The sequence below is a fragment of the Ustilaginoidea virens genome, chromosome 3 (genome assembly GCF_000687475.1).
Source record: "Ustilaginoidea virens chromosome 3, complete sequence".
Lineage (NCBI taxonomy): Eukaryota > Fungi > Ascomycota > Sordariomycetes > Hypocreales > Clavicipitaceae > Ustilaginoidea > Ustilaginoidea virens.
The window spans coordinates 3,582,570-3,600,464 of NC_057318.1; the positions used below are offsets into that span (position 1 = coordinate 3,582,570).

The following is a 17,895-nucleotide window of genomic DNA, read 5'->3' on the forward strand; positions in this document are numbered from 1 at the left end:
AGCCCTTGAGCAACCTAACCTAGGGATTACCAACCTGGAAGTTTCCTAGTTCAAACTATAGGTACCTACCTCTACCTAAATCTAGGTATGGTGTATATTTGTATATTTGCCCCTCTTCCCTCACCCTCCATTGGCTGTCACGTGGAGATAAATTGATAAGAGCTCCTGTTCTTGTACCCCTACTAACAGCCTAAGGAGTAAGCAAAAGCGCTGAACTGCAACCTCGTGTCGCAGCATAATACATCCGTGCATGACGCCGCTTAGGGGGACGGCTCCTCGCAATTCGAACCGAACAACAGAGACAGAGATTGAGCCGCAGCGCCCCATTGTCGACCGATTTCATCTTCGTATCATCTCCTCCTCTATGAATTTTGACACCGTGTCATTCAGGTTGACTTGGGGCTTGGGAACGCAAGCACCATAGCGTTCGCGATGCCCAGTATTCAAGGATTCAGCGCCATACGAGCCCGCACTTATGCCCTTCGTCTGCCACTGTTCACCCGCGTCATCATACTCGTTATAGCTTTTTTCTGGATACTCAGCTTCCCTTCTTTCTGGGACTTGCGGCAATGGGGCTCGTTGATTCCAGACAAAATCTCGTTCGCGACAGGTGCCTAGACACTCTCCTTCTTGGATTATTCACATGCGATTGCAAGCTGAATCTGTTGCGCTAATCTTGGAATCTAGCATACCGACTATCGACCTTTCCGCTCATCCACTTAAACTTCGTTCATACTTTCCTCAACCTGGTCGCCTTAACGCCCCTCATGGAGAGGTTCGAAAACGAATACGGGACACTCACCTCTTTGGCGCTGTTTTTCGGTCGTGAGACATTCAACTACTTTGATTTCTTGAAGGAGGACGCAGCCATTGCTAATCAGATCTAGCTTTGACTACCATCCCTGCTCTGTTCTATGTCATCATTGAATTGGGAATTTTGAGAGCAAACAACGGTATTATGGGAGCAAGGTAAGCACGAGGTCAGCCCTGATCGCCTTGATGATGCCTGTGTAGTTTTCTAACATGGGTCAATGCAGCATGTGGGTGTTTCTGCTGCTAGGGATGGAAGCAATTCGGACGTATCGATCAAACCCACATTTGATAATCGGGACGTATCACATACCGACGTGGACGACGCCGTTGCTGATGATGTTTGCCGTCGCCGCATTACTGCCCAGCACTAGCTTGCTTGGGCATCTTTGCGGCGTCATAGCTGGATACATTTGTACGTTGATCTGAACCGTTTGGATACGGCAGCTTGACTAATCTAAGCCACCAAGGCGGCCTTGGCTATCTCAAGTTTCTTGCTCCTCCCGAGTGGGCACTTCGATGGATAGAAACGCGGCTCAATCTTCTTGCTGTTCTCCCACACTATGTCAGCGTTGATCAGAAAACATATGGTCGATTCGGCGTGTTACCATCTACGACACGAACCGGGGGTAGCGCCCCGACGGAGCTGGTAGGGAGCACTCAGCGCCTTGGACCTTGAGCTTGCGCAACCGGTATGGCCATCGGAATTAATTTTTTGTACAAATATAAAAAGCTTGCAGGACTGGGGTTGAATGGGGACAAAGTACCTACATACCTAACGTACCTACGTACCTAGGTACCTAAGGTACCTAAGGTAGTGTGAGTCTTGGTTTGTTCTTGTACTTGTGGATAGTAACTTCCTCGGATGTCATCAAACTCAGGTAAGGGTTTTGCGGGGTATTACGAGGCCAGCTTCTTTGTCGCAGTGGATGGATGGGAACCACGAAGAAAGCAACTTTTACTCGTTATCAACAGGTGAGGGAAAGCGGCACGTACATAACTTTCAATGTTGATTTTGAGGTGTGGTGGTTTGGTGGTGGTGGTGGCGGGGGCGGGTGAGTGGGTGGGTGTGTGGGAAACTTGGGGGGTGTGGTGAATGCAGTCACCCACCCCGATAATTGCAAACCACCAGACCCACCCCTTGGCAGGCTGTTGAAGCTTTCCAACACAGGAACCGCCCGAAGGCCCTTCCAAGGTTGTTACAATTCCCTGGGCTTCACTTCGGCCTGCTAAGCTACCGGCATGTCGAGGTTGCTGTGTAAGTAGAATGGATTCTCGCCCTTTACTTTCCTAGCCCACCCTCTGCGTGTGTCGTTTGTGGCTCCCTCTCTCTACCTGCGCGCAGACTCATTGTGGTAAACGATGGGCAGGTCCTGCTTGTAAATAGATCACTAATGATGCCTCTTTGGTTTCAGCATCCGCGCTATCGTTGCGCCGCGATCCGCGACTGCTCAAGCTGCCACCGTTCCTATCTCTGACCTGCATCGTGGTTGGCATCGTCTGGCTCCTGCTGTTGCCCCTAGACAGTTACTCTCGCCATACGTATATTTCCGAAAACGCCCTGCTACCCGGACAAGTGCATACATACTTCGGCGGCAGCGAGCAGAACGTCTTGAATGCCTACAGGCGCGAACTGGACGGGTTTTCCGACAAAAGCAACCACCAGTAAGCTCTCTTCAGGGCCATGCCCCGTGCCAAATCAACCTCCAACTGACAAAATCAGAATCAACGACCACCTCGAGGCTATACTGGGCAGGATTGGAGCTAAAGTTGGAAGACAGAATTACACGTATACCTCAGCAGGCGAGGTTTACTTTGGCGAGAACCTCTATGGAATACTGCAAGCGCCTCGAGGCGATGCCACTGAAGCCATAGTATTGGTCGCAGCTTGGAAGAGTGTCCATGATTTGTTCAACGGCAACGGAGTCGCACTGGCGCTTACCCTGGCTCGTTATTTCAAGCGTATGTTCAAACTGGATGGGCGCCGCAACTTGACCTTTCGTCTACAGCATCGCATCTAACTCGTCCGATGCAAATCAATGTAGGATGGTCGTTATGGTCAAAGGATATAATCATCCTCGTGCCACCAAATAGCCGGACTGGCACGCAAGCTTGGGTCGACGCCTATCACGATGCACACGACTCATACCAAGTCGCCTCGCTGCCGATCAAGTCTGGCGCCCTGCAAGGGGCTGTCGCTATAGACTTTCCCCTCGAACAGCGATTTGAAGGTCTTCACATCATATACGATGGCACGAATGGGCAATTACCCAATCTCGACCTAGTCAACTCGATTGTCAACATAGCTGGTGGTCAGATGGGAATGCAGACAGCAATCCAAGGCATGAAACATCATGACAATTCCTACAAGGACCGGCTTCAGACCATGCTGCGAGGCATGCTGAAGCAAGGGCTTGGTATCAGCACCGGCCCCCACAGCAGTTTCATTCCATACCATGTTGATGCCGTGACGCTCCAGCCATACGGTGAGGGATGGCATGATGCAATGGCTATGGGACGTGTCATTGAAGGGACCTTTAGGAGTCTAAACAACTTGCTGGAGCATCTGCATCAGAGCTTCTTCTTCTATCTTCTCATGCAAAGGGATCGCTTTGTTAGCATCGGGACCTACCTGCCTAGCGCCATGCTCTTAGCTGCCAATTTCACCATCATGGCCATCTTCCTATGGGTAAAGAGCGCGCACCCTCTACCTCTACCACCCGGCCAAAATACGCGTTCCGAAAAGTCCCAGCTGGCAGACTCGAAGGTTGCACCCGTTAAAGAATCGAACCAACTATCTGCGGGTCAGCAACCCTCAGGACGAGACCTCTTCCCCCCCCTCGGAATCGTTTCGTGCTGCCATGCTGCATCCATCGTGCCTCTGTTTGTATTTAACAACATCCGTGTTGCTGTGAGTACAGCTATTCTTCCCCAGGGTTAAATGCAAGCTGTCCAACAAGGAAGCCCGTGTTTCATTCGCTCGCCTGTTATTTCTTTTTCTGACTATACGCTTTCGCAGTACCTTCCGGCCACGTTTACCGTCATCTGTCTCGGCTCTGCGGTACTTCCGTACATCATATCTCGTTTTCTACCTTTCATATTTGTACTGCGACCACAACTCTTTCAGTTGACCAAATCTTTTTCGTTGCTGGTTCTCGGTATCGCTTTGGCCACTCTGGCGACTCTCAACTTTTCTTTGGCGTTCATCATTGGTATACTTGCCAGTCCTCTCACCTTTGTCCAGCCTTGTACAACTACTCTGTCCAAATACACCATGGCTGGGTTGCTCAGCGCTGTTGCGCCGCCTGTCATCGTATTCACTGCAGCCCGAGTTTCCGATTTGCCAGTGGCGGAGCTGTTGCAAGAGGCCAGTTTTGGGTGGGACGTTTGGGCCATGTACACGCCAATCGTCATCTGGTGCATTTGGTGGCCAGCCTGGCTAGTCGCCATGGTTAATGTGCTAGGTACATTTCAGAGATAAGACGACTTTTGTCCTCACGGCATTGGTGAAGCAAGAAAAGAAGAGCAGAGCAACTCCATCAGGAAGTTCCTTGACATGATCACTTGTACTTGCGTAAATAATGTAAGCCTGTCTAATCGGAAATCAGTCCACGGCCAGCCTCTCTGCGCAAGCCATAATGGGGCGGCCGCCAACTGGGGAAAAAAAAATAAAAAGGGAGCGGAGGTCCCCAAGACAAGCCGATTCTACATCGTGGCAATACCTTCGCGCCGCAGTATTCTCATCGGAAACCAATACCGTAGTTTGGGCCTTGACAAAGTGCGCTAGAGCCAGTGGGCTGCCTATGCAGCCCATACATCCTTGCCAGCGGTTTCAATCCAATTGCCAAGCTGATTAACGTTGGAGTCCCAGTCAAGAAGTCGTTGACGCATGTTGCCAATTTGTTTCATGTCAAGCACCTTGGGTTGTATCCAGCTGATACGGGCGACTTCGTCAACTTGATCGATGGTACCTCGCAGCAATCCGAGACTGAGAGCTTTCATGAACAGATGCTCAATCTGGTTTTGCTGTACCTTGGTTTCTTGTGAAATCGTCGCAAAGGTCATCGTACGGTCATGCGGGGGCCGCCGGAAAACAGCTTCCGTTAGAGCCGCCAGATGTATTTTCTGACGGAGATGGGCAGAATGCTCGCTGAGGAGTTTATTTGAAGCAACACTGTTGGCTAAGCCATCATAAGCGGCGAGATCTCCGCGGTTAAACGCGAACAATAAATCGCGTAACCAGGCGTCGTTGCTTCTGGTGAGAGCGTCGAGGATAGGGTGCAGTAGAAGCTCTCCAAAGTTGTAGATGCTGCTTGACACTAAAGCGGCCACACTGATATAATACGCTCGCTTATGGCGCTCTTCGTCGGAAAGTGAGGACAGATCGATGCAGGCGAGATAGAGAAGCGAGGTGCGGTAGTAGTTGGCAAAGTCCATTTTTCGCTTCAAGTTCAACCAGCGTTAGCACGGACATCATCTTATTCGTAAAGAAGCAAAAGAAGAAAGAAAGAAAGAAAACTTACTTGGTAGTAGCTCGCGTTTGCATCATAGAATGACGCATGTACAATCGTTTCTACCGAGTCAAAAGAGTCCAATATTTTCTCAGCTTCGTCCAGGTCCCGCCTCGCGCCTTCCAAATCGTTCAAATTGAGCTTCACACGGGACACGGCCACGGAAGCGTATACGAGCGCGTCCTGCGAGTTGGCATTGTTGACTTTCTCTACGACAGAAGAGAGGAACGATAACCGTTCATGATCGCCTACAGAATGTTGGTCAGAGTCACGGGTTGTGATGGGGGAACTAACAAACTACCTTTGCATTGGGTTGCCGCCTTCAAGGCAAGGTCCACCAGTTTGAGTTGATTAATTCTGTCTGCGAATTTCAAGATGAATACTTTGTAAAACGCAAGACGCTGTGGCGCGCTTTTGGGATTGCTGAAAAAAAGAATCAGGGAATCTGTGAGTTGGTGCCAGAGCTTGCGCTCCCAGAAGGTTTCGAATTCAAGAATAAGAGGCTCAAGCTCCTCTGGTGCGCTCTCCCGTTGCTGGGCGAGAAACTCTGGAATAGTGTCGAGCGACATCGTTGCGACTTGATCAGGATAGAAGGCCGTCTGTGACCAGTCCCGCCTATTGAGAACGGAGTTTAGACGACAAGTGACACCTGATGCGTTTGGTAGCTTGCTGGGTACAAACTTGAGATTGCCAAACTGAGCCCACGCTGCAATCCTATGTCGACATGAAGACACGATTTGGGGGGGCAGAAGGAATTGGGCCGCCGTTGTTGACGCGGCCAGCTGCTAGCTAGAGATGCCTGGGATGTCGTACGGTACCAGACACTTGCTAGGATGGATGGATGCGTCGCAGGCACAAGCGCGGACCCAAGCTGCTGTGGTCTGGTGGACCCGTGATCTCGCACGTGGCTGAAACGTCCCGTTGGCCGGCTTCAGGCACTTGAGTAAGCTGCTTCTTTATGTCAGGAAGCTGAGCTCGAAGGTCAAGAACGAAATCGTCAAATTCCGCCTCCCGGATTCTACAAAGAGCGAAAATGCATTGTTATCCACAAGCTGCGCGAGCAGCGCGAGCCGCGAGCCAAGCTGCTCACAAAGCTGCTGGCAGAAGATTTGTCTCAGACGTCTCCATCACCAGAACAGGGAAACCGATTCTTCGAGTCGAGGGCGGAAGGTGGGCTCGTAGCCTCATGCGCTCAAAGATCACCCCTTTGCGTTTCGAGCTAACAATATTGCTCTTTCCAGGTCGTCATTGGGAGGTAACTGCTTAGCTATCGGTGTGTCTCCGCGGGCCAATGCTGAAAGGTGACGCAGGACATACGGCGACTGTGTTTGGCGCAACCGGTCAACTTGGTCGATACATTGTGAATCGCTTGGGTGAGCATGGTTATTAAGCTCCAGCTCACTCCAGTCGCTTACCAGGGAGCAGCTCGTCAGGGTTGCACCGTTGTCGTTCCATTCCGCGAAGAGATGGCCAAGCGCCACCTGAAGGTCACTGGTGATCTTGGTCGCATCGTTTTTATTGTGAGCATGCCCGACTGCAAGGCCAGGGCTTTGACTGATCCAAGTTTAGGAATACGACCTCCGAAACACACCTTCAATCGAAGCAAGTGTAAGGCACTCTGACGTTGTCTACAACTTGATCGGTCGAGACTACCCTACAAAGTATTCCCACTCGTATTTCCAAGCTCATTCGCAATTCTGATGACGGACAGGAATTTTTCCCTCCAAGATGTTCACGTGGAAGGCACAGAGCGCATTGTTGAAGCCGTGGCGAAATACGATGTTGACCGGTACATTCACGTTTCCTCTCACAGCGCCGACCCTCTCTCCACATCCGAATTCTATGCTACAAAGGTGTGTTTCCGAGTCGCTGGCTGTTCAAGGTCTCTAACGCCTGTTAGGGTCGAGGTGAAGCGGTAGCTCGGAGAATCTTCCCCGAGACCACAATTGTTAGACCAGCACCAATGTTCGGATTTGAAGACAACTTGCTGCTGAAGCTAGCCTCTGTGCTCAACCTTTTCACGGCGAACAACATGCAGGAAAAGTTCTGGCCCGTGCACGTAAGGCAATGCAGACTCTTGTTTCGCCCGCTTTGTTCTAACCCAGTTGCAGTCAATTGATGTTGGTGCTGCACTGGAGAAAATGCTATATGATGACTCCACCGCCGGCGAGACCTTCGAGCTGTATGGCCCAAGGGAGTACAGCTTGAGCCAAATCGCAACAATGGTAGACAATGAAATTTTCAAGAAGAGACGGCATATCAATCTGCCAAAGGCTGTCCTCAAGCCATTGGCTGGTGTTTTGAACAAAGCCCTATGGTGGCACACCATGTCTGCTGACGAGGTTGAGAGGGAGTTTTTGGACCAGGTCATAGATCCTACCGCCAAGACGCTCAAGGACCTCAACATTGAGCCTGGCGACATTGCAAACTTTACGTACCACTATCTGGTAAGGCACCAGGAGACCAATGCCATGTTGTTCTACACCTAACTCCGTTACAGCAAGGGTTCAGAAGCCAGAATTACTACGACCTTCCCCCCGCAACCGAAAAAGAGAAGCGAGAGGACAAGAAGTATATTCACGTACTAGACGAGCTGTGATGAGGCGTATGGACAGGGCCAGAAGTGGCTGCCTCGACGATCCACAACTCGAAGGCGATCTTCTCTATAGAGTGGCAACTGTCTTTTGTCCGTGCGAGACCGCGGCTCATTTCTTAGATGGTGCGGTAGAGAGACAATGTCTGATTTCACAGCTGATGTACAGTTAAGTTTCATATGTTTTTCCTGTGGATAAAATCAAGGCGACACAATACACCCGGCGCTTGCTTTGCTTTTGTCTCGTTAGCCTTTCGCTCACCATGGAGCGGCGCAGCTGCAGCTGGTGTTTGTGCTTGTCTGCCTATTTGCAGTTCCCTTTCGAAACAAATCGCATTCCATGCAACCGCATATTCCCTTTTTTTCGTATATAGATTATGTAAACCACAGCTTCCATGGCTTGCCGTCTTGGCTTATGGCACGGCACGCCTGTGCGCGTGATAAATCGAGAGAGTGAGTCTTGTGGGTCGCTGTCGGTGGTACTGTGGGGCAGTGCCTCCTCCCAGCACTGTGAAAGGTTTGGTAAGTCACGTGTTTTCGCGAATCTACGACGCGTGCGAACGCGGACCTGGGACTAGGCAGGTCGAAGCTCCTTGAACCATGAATGTCTTCACGCTGAATCACCAGCTGGCTGATCCTTTTTCAAAACGTCTTTAGTTCACCAAATGACACCGAAGTAGGAGTTCTTTCCCTGCAACGCTCTGCATTTTGTCACTGACATAGCATAGGACAAGCGGCTCAGCAGTTGAGCCACAACGCGCCAACTTTGGCCGTCGACATCAAACGTCGGAGGTTCTAAGCACGCTTCAACGGCCCTTTAAATGTCCTAGCCCTTCTCAACGTAGGGAGTCGACATTATCAAAGCCCTTGCGCAAGCGAAGGAAAATAGATTACTCTGGAGCAGATGGGAGCACTGCCGAGGAGAAGCTATATACTAATGACGATCGATTGGCCCTGGCTACTCGAGATGCCAACAGATTTCCGGTGTTTCAGCCTAAAGACAAGGATGCCGTATTTCGGAAGGCTTTTTCTGTACCACTTGTGGACAAAAGCTGCACGCCTTACTCCAGAAGGCCGCCTCCCACCTTGGGTCTACGACAAGGCGCCGTGATAGCTCCGAGACCGCTGCATGATCCGAGCGGTGAATTCGCGATTGTGTTGTATGATCCAACGGTTGACGAAAAATCGGAGGATGCTCAAAAGCACGAGATGGAGAGCACGGCGACCAGCGAAGCATCCAAGCTGGATGCTCCTCTGGTGCATAAAAGCTTGGCGGAGATTCTCGGCTTGAGAAAGAAGGTGGGCGACGAGCGGCCGAAAGTTCCGGTGGTGTTGGATCCAAAGCTTGCAAAGATCCTTCGTCCCCATCAAGTCGAAGGAGTCAAATTCATGTACCGCTGCGTGACTGGTATGATTGAGAATAACGCAAACGGTTGCATAATGGCCGATGAAATGGGGTTGGGGAAAACGCTTCAATGCATCACTCTCATGTGGACCTTACTAAAGCAATCGCCAGAAGCAGGAAGGCCGACAATACAAAAAGCCATTGTGGTTTGTCCCGCGAGCTTGGTGAAGAACTGGGCCAACGAATTAACCAAGTGGCTCGGCGCTAACGCCATCACGCCTTTTGCGATAGATGGGAAAGCGTCCAAGGAGGAGTTGACGAGACAATTACGGCAATGGGCCATTGCCTCTGGTCGATCAATCACTCGGCCCGTCATTATCGTATCATATGAAACCCTGAGGCTCAATGTGGAAGAGCTGAGGCACACCAAGATCGGGTTGCTTTTCTGCGACGAGGGACACCGACTCAAGAACGGAGACAGCAATACTTTCAACGCCCTGAACAGCCTCAACGTTTCCCGGCGAGTTATCCTGACAGGTACACCGATACAGAACGACTTGACAGAATATTTCTCGCTCACCAGCTTTGCCAATCCCAACTTGCTAGGCTCGCGCCTGGAATTCCGCAAGCGTTTCGAAATCCCGATTCTTCGCGGACGTGACGCCGATGCTTCGGAAGCGGATCGTCGGCGCGGCGATGAATGCACAGGGGAGCTGCTTGGCATCGTCAATAAGTTTCTCATCCGCAGGACGAATGATATTCTGTCGAAATATCTGCCAGTAAAATATGAGCATGTCGTGTTTTGCAATCTGGCACCCTTTCAGCTCGATCTGTACAACTACTTCATCACCAGCCCGGACATTCAGGCCTTACTCAGGGGGAAAGGGAGCCAGCCCCTCAAGGCGATCAACATACTGAAGAAGCTGTGCAATCACCCCGATTTGCTCGATTTAGGAAGCGATCTACCAGGATCAGAAGACTGTTTCCCAGCCGATTACCTGCCGAAGGAGGCACGAGGCCGAGATCGTCACGTGAAACCCGAGTACTCTGGCAAGATGATGGTCTTGGACCGAATGCTCGCGCGTATACATCAAGACACGACGGACAAGATCGTGCTTATCAGCAACTACACATCAACGTTGGATTTGTTCGAGCGTCTGTGCCGGTCTCGTCAATATGGCTGTTTGCGCCTTGACGGCACCATGAATGTGAACAAGCGACAGAAGCTGGTTGATCGATTCAACGACCCGGACGGCGGGGAATCCGTCTTCCTGCTGAGCAGCAAGGCGGGAGGCTGCGGCATCAACCTCATCGGAGCAAATCGCTTGGTGCTCTTTGATCCGGACTGGAATCCCGCCGCGGATCAACAGGCGCTGGCGCGAGTATGGCGTGACGGGCAAAAGAAGGACTGTTTCGTGTACCGATTCATTGCGACAGGCACCATTGAGGAGAAAATATTCCAGCGTCAATCCCACAAACAGAGCCTGTCGTCGTGCGTTGTGGACTCGGCAGAAGACGTGGAACGGCACTTCTCGCTCGACAGTCTTCGTGAGCTGTTCCAATACCGACCAAACACGAAAAGCGACACGCACGACACGTTCAAGTGCAAGCGGTGCAAGCCGGATGGCAAGCAGCAGATCAAAGCGCCGGCCATACTCTACGGGGACACAAGCACGTGGAACCACTTTGTCAACGAAGCTCTGCAGTCCATTCAGGATTTGCTCTTGCGACAGGAGCACGACTTGAGCGAAGTGTCGGCCGTGTTTCAGTACATATCGCACTAGCCACGTTTTTACTGTCCGAATCGCTTTTTTCGGGAGCTGGGGGCTCGAGACGAAAGTTGGGAAGGATTGCAAGCGCACGAGACGGCATTCATTACGGGAAATGGATGGGTATACGATGAGCGTCTGCGGCCTCAGCCATGTGGAACGAGGTGTTGTGTGTGCGGGAGTACTCGGTACGGTAGCGAATATGACGTGAACGCTTTGCTACAGTATGTCGACGTAGTAAGTGCGCCTCGGTGATTCGCGGATGCGAACTCGGCGAACTCGGCGAATTCGGTGCACCGCATACCAACAAGTCCACGCCCGTTGCCGACCAATCCTCGGTATGGAGTGTGGCCCCACCTCCCGAACCACCTATGTAGATGGATATTTTTGATTTAGCATTAGCCCGGATACTCCCATCCTTCGCACAGCAGCAAGCGGTTTTTCCCTTTGGGCCCACGCACAATCTCATTCTCAGCTGTGCCAAAAGAAAGCAAGAGCTCCCACACTTGGGACCGATCAGTCCTCCAGGTCCGGCCAGCCAGCCTGGTTTCTCAACGAAAGCCAACGAAAGCCAACGACCACATACGAAAAAAAAAAAAAAAAAAAAAAAAAAAAAAAAAGAGAGAGATAGAGAGAGAGAGAGAAACCAGCCCGCCCAACACCCAACCAACAAGCCACAATGGCCTCCCAAGACGGCACAGCATCGACGCAAACGAGCGCCTCCGCCTACCATCTCAAACAGCTCACGCAGGAGCTGTCCGATGACCTCACCAAAGTCAGGGACGCCGACGACTTCAAATCCGACTCGGTACCCTTCCTCGTCCATGCGCTGAAGCAGGGCGTTTCGCAGCTTTCCTCCGAGTCCAAGGCATTGAGCGCTGGCAACCAAGTCTCGGGCCGCATGTCCGGGGAGTCGCCGCAAGGCTTGTTGAAACGCCGCGAAGCAGATCGCTAGGTGCGCTCAGTGTGACGTGCCAAGCGCTGTGTCGTTGCTCCGTCTCTGTCAACGACGTGTCATGGAGCCACGTTTTCGTTTCTGGGAACAAGCAGCTACTGCTGTTGGTTGCGCAACCCTGCGCGTTTTTAATTCACGCGGCACCGTGAAGACGCCTTCTTGATGAGCGATAGCCGTTGAACCCTGGCTCCTGGATTCATGACGCCCTTTGATCGGAGCAGGCACGCCAGTTGTTTATGCAGCGGTCTCAGATGGATCGCTCTTGTGGAACAGAAGTGGACGGAATCAACAGATGTGCCCGAATTTCGAGGCCCTTTTTTGTTGTCCACGACACCTGCGAGGATGCAATACGTTGGTATATTGATAAAACTTGGAAAAGAAGGCTTTCCCATGTGACTCCACTATGTGATGAGCAACCTAGGGTACTGAAAAGGACGACTAATCTCAAAAGGGTATCATGACAAACAGTGGCCAGCCGTTCGGATCAAGGATAATTCATAAAAAAGGAAAAGAAAGCATACAAACAGGCAGGGGGAAAAAACAAGCCATGATCAGATCCGTCCTCGTGTGTGCGTATAGCTGAGACGCGATGCAATTTCGGCTTGGAAATAGCATCTTCGACGTCTTGCTCGTCCAGACATTGGTCGCATCCACCCTGTGCTCCAAAGGCTCAATCTGCAAAATGCACGCCTTGCATGTAGTGCCTCGAATGAAACAAGGACATTTTGCGAGCGGCCCGGCCTTTGATGGCTAGCACGGTGATTTCCCAAGCCATGAGCATCGCTACCAACCCCATGGTCATTGTGTACATGAACATGGGGTCCAGCTTGTAATGGATCATGCCTTTAATCGTGTCGGCACTCTTCAAGGCACGTGTCAATTTCAGCAATTTTGCCCGCCTCGGAAAAAAAAAAAAAAAAACAAGAAAACACAGCTGGATGAATTCACTCACACTCGCCATGAAGATGATGCCTCCCGACATCAAGCAAAAAGACGCCAGTAGTTCAGTGGGAGGGCGAGATGGCAGGATGGATCTCGGCGGCCGCAGGAATACAAGGACATACGTCAGCCCCCGAGAAAGCGAGGCACCTAGCAATAGGTTCCCCCACTGCTTATGAACCATTGTAGAGATGGCGGTAGACTGATGATGAGAGCTCATTAGGGTGCCAAGGAGCATTATGATGAGCGCGGGGATGGGGTTTAGGGAGACGGATTCGGTTTCTGGGGCCTGCCAGAGATCCATTCTTTCCGCTGGAGACGGTTCATGTGGCGCCACGGAAGATGCTGTGTTGTTTAGAAAGGTTCTAACACGAGACGACTCGACGAGCATTCCACACTGGCACCTGGTTTAGCACCCGAGTTTCTGTCCATCCAAGGAGGAGCATCAGGATGCCGACGATCCGATCATCATGGGGGCAACGACTTACCAATCCGCCGCCAATAAATAGCACCGCGATAGACATGTGCTCCAGGTCCTGAGCATTCCATTCGCCGCCCCAACCGCCAAGGTGCTCCAGGAACACGTTGGTGGAGCCGTAGAAAAAGATGAGCGCGCTCTCCACAAACTCAGCGGACGGGTGCCATCGTCTGTTTGAGAGAAGCACAGGCCGGAGATTCCATGCCCAGCCCAGCTCTGCAAAACTCCCTGACCACCGGCCTAGCGTGAATAATCCAAGCCAGAAGAAGACGCCTCCCTTGATCCAGTGAGCCAGTCCGCTGAAAACAGCCTGGCCTTCCTGTTGCGCTCACAGTTTGGTGGTTAATGACAACGCGGATCTTGATCTTGCCATTGCCACGAATCTAGAAAGTCTCAGATGATGGATCACTTACAAACAAGCGTGCAAAGGTAACGATCCCCGTGGTCAGAGCTACGAACCCAAACGGCAAGATTACTCGGTCGACAACACGGTAAAAAATACCAAGACAGGCAATCATCCAGTGAGAAACAGCGTTGGCAAGTTTGAGGGATTGTAACAGTCCTGGTCGCCATGACACAAACGTAGCGCCGTCGGCAGTTTTGCCATTGTAGACACTTTCCTCGTCAATATCTTTTGTCCGGTCATTTAAAGGAGCCTGTTCGTCATGCAGCTCCGAGATGCAATCACTTTGGAGTGACTCTGTGCCAAGCTCTGTGCCAAGCTCTGTCCCCTGCCCACTGTCGTTGGAGAAACGCGGATCGCGCTGAGCGTATGATCCGGGGGGCGTGAGCGGTCGGTGACTTGGAACCGGAGCTGGAACACAATCAAGCACACGGTTCCGCATTTCCATGCTGTTAGTGTTGCTGTTGCTCTCGCCTTGTCCCGTGGCAGCACCAGTCAGTCGTCCAGTCAGGCGTATGATGACTTGGAGCAAAACTACAAAAGTAGCAATCCATCCGATTTTGTGGTGAGAGTTGTTTGGGTACAGATCTGGCGTCCCGGTGTTGTATACAGCTGCAAGGAGCACACCGAAACTGTTGACCGCGATGAAGGCAAGTTGTGTACCAAGCGTCAGCCCGGACCGTGCGATGGAAAGCATAACCGCTGGGCAGAGCCGATTGCGTCAGAAGCCGCGTTATAATAGCATATATATAAATATGTATGCATGCATAGTAGGCTTGAGATACTCACCCACAGGCAAGATAAATACCCAGGCTACGACCATGGACGCAACATGGCCGTAGATGAGCCCACGACCATCAGGGAGAGCAAAGTAGGTTGGGGGGTATGATTCATGCATGGGGGTTGACCCATTGGCTCCTTGCGCAACTGCATCCGCATCCTGCCCATGCCGATGGTCAAGCTGAGTATTGGCAGCTGCAAGTTGGACGAGCAGAAGCAGGGCAAATCCGGTGAGAGTTGAAACCACAGGAAAAGGCCGTGTATTTCTGGCGGCCATTGCTCGAGGGGCATGGGTTGGCTGATTGCAGAATGCGGAAGACGCCTCAGCAGCTCTTGTCTTCTTCTTCTTTCTCGTCTCCCCTTTTCCCCTTCTTCCCCTTCTTCTCTGCTCTATAGCTTGCCGTTTGTGACGCTAAGGAGTATTCTGTACACTTTCGGGTTTTCCCTCTCGTCTCTTTCAGTCTCTGTGCCCCGAGTCGGAATCGGGGAGATTGATAATGATGATACTTGGCCTTCAGTGTCGGAGTCGTTCCACGGTCTACTTGTACCTGTGCAAGCCCAGAATCTCTCGGCATGTAGCAGGACTACAGAGCGTATCAGTCATCCCCCCGCCACTGCCAGTCGCACCTCCAGCGTATGCACCACACCACGGGCAGCTCTTGCCTCCTTCGCGATGCGATGGGACGTCGTGGTGGAATAGAGTTGAGGGTCGTTTGGACGATGCTCACTCGCTTTCTGCAGCTGTCGCAGGCAGCAAAGAGTAGAGAGAAGGGAGACTCTTTTATGACGGACAAAGACGCAGCCCACTCGACAGGCATCCACGTGGTGTGTGTGTGGTGCTGAGGACAACGGCAAACTCCAACGAGAAACTGATAGGACGGGCTCGTGGAAAAGAGTCGGGCCATGGTCTTGGAATATACAGACCTTGGATTCGCCCGAGATAACGTCATTATCGGCATTGGCCCACCAACCGCGTCGCGATGTCTACCGCAGTGGCGCGAAGCAACTGCGAGAAACTTCGCGAATGTGAGCGCTAAAGATCCGGAGCTTCCGGCGACAAAGAAAGCTTACACTTGTAGCTGTCTCGACTTCGCGACACTGTCGATTGTCGATTTGTAATCTGAATCTGGGGCTTGCCAACAAGCAAGCAGCACTGGCGAGCGGGGCGAGAGGGAAGCTCATGTGGATCCGGGTTACGCATCTGCTGCGTCACACGAGCATCCAATCTGCAGCTGGGCAGCTGGCAGCTGGCGTGCTTGCGGCTGGCGTGCTTGCGGCTGGCAGCCTCCGACATCGGATACTACACCACATGTATCTTGTCTTATACTGATGGGTTGCAAATCGCCTTTTGACGGGCACATGATATGTACATATGATTGTTATTGCTCGCCCGTGCTCCGTACCCCGTCCGTACTTGGATGCCCATTGACACTTGTGACCATTCATCACTTCTGCTATTGGCGCCTTGCAGAACCAGGCGTTTAGAGAGCGGGTTTTTGTTCCATACACGGCTGCCACTGGTCCTCACCCGTTCGAGCCACAAGGCCATCTCTTGAAAGCTTCTCGAGAATCTGTACGACGCCTCTGCGAGCCGCTGGGTGGACCTCGACAGAGACATGTCGATACATGACCTTGACAATGTCCATGGCAGTCCACATGTCTGCATTGGCCTGCGGGCTCTTGCCAGTCCGTATGGTCTGCAAAACCTCGTCTATTCGACGCTGTCGGTGCTGGATATATTCCGCAATCTTGCCCGGCCCGTCGTCCAGCACAGGGCCATGGCCGGGATAGGCCCTGCCGCAAAACAGCCGCCGCATTCTGCCGAGACTCGAAAGATACTCGCCCATGTCTTCGAAGACGGCGGTGCCGTGCCCGAGCACGTTGTCGGCCGTGAACATGGCGTCCTCCTCTGCGAGAACAAACACCATGTGGTCTCGGGTATGACCTGGCGCATGAGCAGCCGTCAAGGTGGCGCCGTCGACCTGGAATACTTGGCCGTCAACGATGGCGAGTTGCCCCGGTCCGGGTTCGCACTTGTAGACCCTGACCCCCGGGACTGCCGTGACAAGGTCGGCGACGCCGCCGCTGTGGTCGTGGTGCCAGTGGGAAATAATGGCCGTTTCCACGGTTGCATTTTCCTCGGCCAGGGTGGACTTTAGGGATTCGATCCAAGCCTGTCGTCCTTCGCCCGTGTCGATGAGAATGCGGCGATGGCCCTGCCCGAGCAAGTAGGTGTTTGTTCCTTGCAGGGTAAATTTCCCGGGGTTGCCTCCAAGGATGCGGATACAGCGTGCACTCAAACGCTGGATGGCTGGAAGGGTAGCCAGCTGGGTAGCCATGGCTTTCTTTCTCTCTCGTCTCGGCTTTCTTTCCTTCCTTCCTCCCTCCCCACCCTCAATACCTAGGGTAAGTAAATACCTTGGACTTGCCCGCCCCTGACCTGTATACTCGAGAACCTACCCAGGTGAGAGGTCGGAACCTGTGGGTAGGGAAGGAGTAAGCGGTATTTGGCGATGGAAAACTCCGGCGAATGAGTAATTTGTTGGCGCTTGGGAAAAGGCGACGAAGTGCTTTCTTGTTCCTCTGGCTGAGGCAAAGCGCAGACCCGGCTCGGGTTACTTGACGACGACAGTGTCCCAGGCAGTGTCCAAAAATCCCCGATGCGAATAGCAAATGTTTGCCGTCCCCAACTTCCAGCACCAGAACAGACCGGTTCATCTCATGCCTTTGGTAGCGGAGAAGGCGGCAGCCTTGTGGCCTAGGTGTGGGTAGCTGCTGCACGGAGTACCGTGTACGGAGTACGAGACAGGCCTGGCCAACGGATCTAGGTAGCGGGTACCTGGTTAGATTGTGCTGTGCAAGCTACTTCGCAGTAGCCTCGGTTTTCATCGGATGGGTCCGTCACGCCCGGCACACGATAACCGTTGAACACCCGAAAAGTCTGGTCGAAATAATCCCCCAAAAAAAAGAAGGGAGCAACGGGAATAGCAACGGGAATAGCAAAGGTCGGTCGCTACATAAAATCACGCATCCCGTTCGGCCACAGACAGGACCGAGTAGCCATGAGGCCCATGGAGGTACTCTGGAAACAACAACTCCTGATTCAAGACGTCGTCGTATATTCTGCCTGGGGCATCACGGAAGCCACTCGGATTGAATGACCGCGTCCTCTGTCCTTGCCATCAGCCCTGTCCCGTCTCCTTGCGGGAAAGCTCTGCGGCACCACGTTCTGGGGCTCCAAGCCAACAGAATACGGCCAACCGAGAGCCGATAGCCCTGCCTTTTTGCGCACGTGGCCTTGATCGCAACTCG

General features: G+C 52.4%; 8 protein-coding genes across 8 annotated transcripts; 5 read left to right on the forward strand and 3 right to left on the reverse strand.

Moving 5' to 3' along the window:
- Positions 1-432: 432 nt before the first annotated feature.
- On the forward strand, positions 433-1,489 carry UV8b_03856 (uncharacterized protein; the record flags this gene model as incomplete). The annotated part of the gene is made up of 5 exons (XM_043141354.1): positions 433-610; positions 688-825; positions 888-969; positions 1,038-1,225; positions 1,281-1,489. The coding sequence occupies 5 exons, from the start codon at positions 433-435 to the stop codon at positions 1,487-1,489; spliced, it is 795 nt and encodes a 264-aa protein (XP_042997288.1).
- A 563-nt stretch (positions 1,490-2,052) lies between these two features.
- Positions 2,053-4,291, forward strand: UV8b_03857 (uncharacterized protein; the record flags this gene model as incomplete). The annotated part of the gene is made up of 5 exons (XM_043141355.1): positions 2,053-2,068; positions 2,226-2,475; positions 2,534-2,772; positions 2,856-3,721; positions 3,830-4,291. 5 exons carry the CDS (start codon positions 2,053-2,055, stop codon positions 4,289-4,291), a joined length of 1,833 nt encoding a protein of 610 aa, XP_042997289.1.
- A 320-nt stretch (positions 4,292-4,611) lies between these two features.
- Positions 4,612-5,890, reverse strand: UV8b_03858 (uncharacterized protein; the record flags this gene model as incomplete). Its single annotated transcript, XM_043141356.1, has 3 exons — positions 4,612-5,253; positions 5,334-5,569; positions 5,623-5,890. 3 exons carry the CDS (start codon positions 5,888-5,890, stop codon positions 4,612-4,614), a joined length of 1,146 nt encoding a protein of 381 aa, XP_042997290.1.
- Positions 5,891-6,354: 464 nt separating this feature from the next.
- Positions 6,355-8,113, forward strand: UV8b_03859 (uncharacterized protein; the record flags this gene model as incomplete). The annotated part of the gene is made up of 10 exons (XM_043141357.1): positions 6,355-6,491; positions 6,563-6,576; positions 6,632-6,694; positions 6,747-6,841; positions 6,891-6,982; positions 7,033-7,174; positions 7,222-7,380; positions 7,433-7,768; positions 7,822-7,902; positions 7,991-8,113. 10 exons carry the CDS (start codon positions 6,355-6,357, stop codon positions 8,111-8,113), a joined length of 1,242 nt encoding a protein of 413 aa, XP_042997291.1.
- A 466-nt stretch (positions 8,114-8,579) lies between these two features.
- Positions 8,580-11,043, forward strand: UV8b_03860 (uncharacterized protein; the record flags this gene model as incomplete). The annotated part of the gene is made up of 2 exons (XM_043141358.1): positions 8,580-8,590; positions 8,643-11,043. 2 exons carry the CDS (start codon positions 8,580-8,582, stop codon positions 11,041-11,043), a joined length of 2,412 nt encoding a protein of 803 aa, XP_042997292.1.
- A 664-nt stretch (positions 11,044-11,707) lies between these two features.
- Positions 11,708-11,983, forward strand: UV8b_03861 (uncharacterized protein; the record flags this gene model as incomplete). Its single annotated transcript, XM_043141359.1, has 2 exons — positions 11,708-11,836; positions 11,879-11,983. The coding sequence occupies 2 exons, from the start codon at positions 11,708-11,710 to the stop codon at positions 11,981-11,983; spliced, it is 234 nt and encodes a 77-aa protein (XP_042997293.1).
- A 670-nt stretch (positions 11,984-12,653) lies between these two features.
- Positions 12,654-14,860, reverse strand: UV8b_03862 (uncharacterized protein; the record flags this gene model as incomplete). The annotated part of the gene is made up of 5 exons (XM_043141360.1): positions 12,654-12,845; positions 12,936-13,319; positions 13,411-13,719; positions 13,814-14,505; positions 14,593-14,860. 5 exons carry the CDS (start codon positions 14,858-14,860, stop codon positions 12,654-12,656), a joined length of 1,845 nt encoding a protein of 614 aa, XP_042997294.1.
- A 1,204-nt stretch (positions 14,861-16,064) lies between these two features.
- Positions 16,065-16,922, reverse strand: UV8b_03863 (uncharacterized protein; the record flags this gene model as incomplete). Its single annotated transcript, XM_043141361.1, has 1 exon — positions 16,065-16,922. One exon carries the CDS (start codon positions 16,920-16,922, stop codon positions 16,065-16,067), a length of 858 nt encoding a protein of 285 aa, XP_042997295.1.
- Positions 16,923-17,895: the final 973 nt, after the last annotated feature.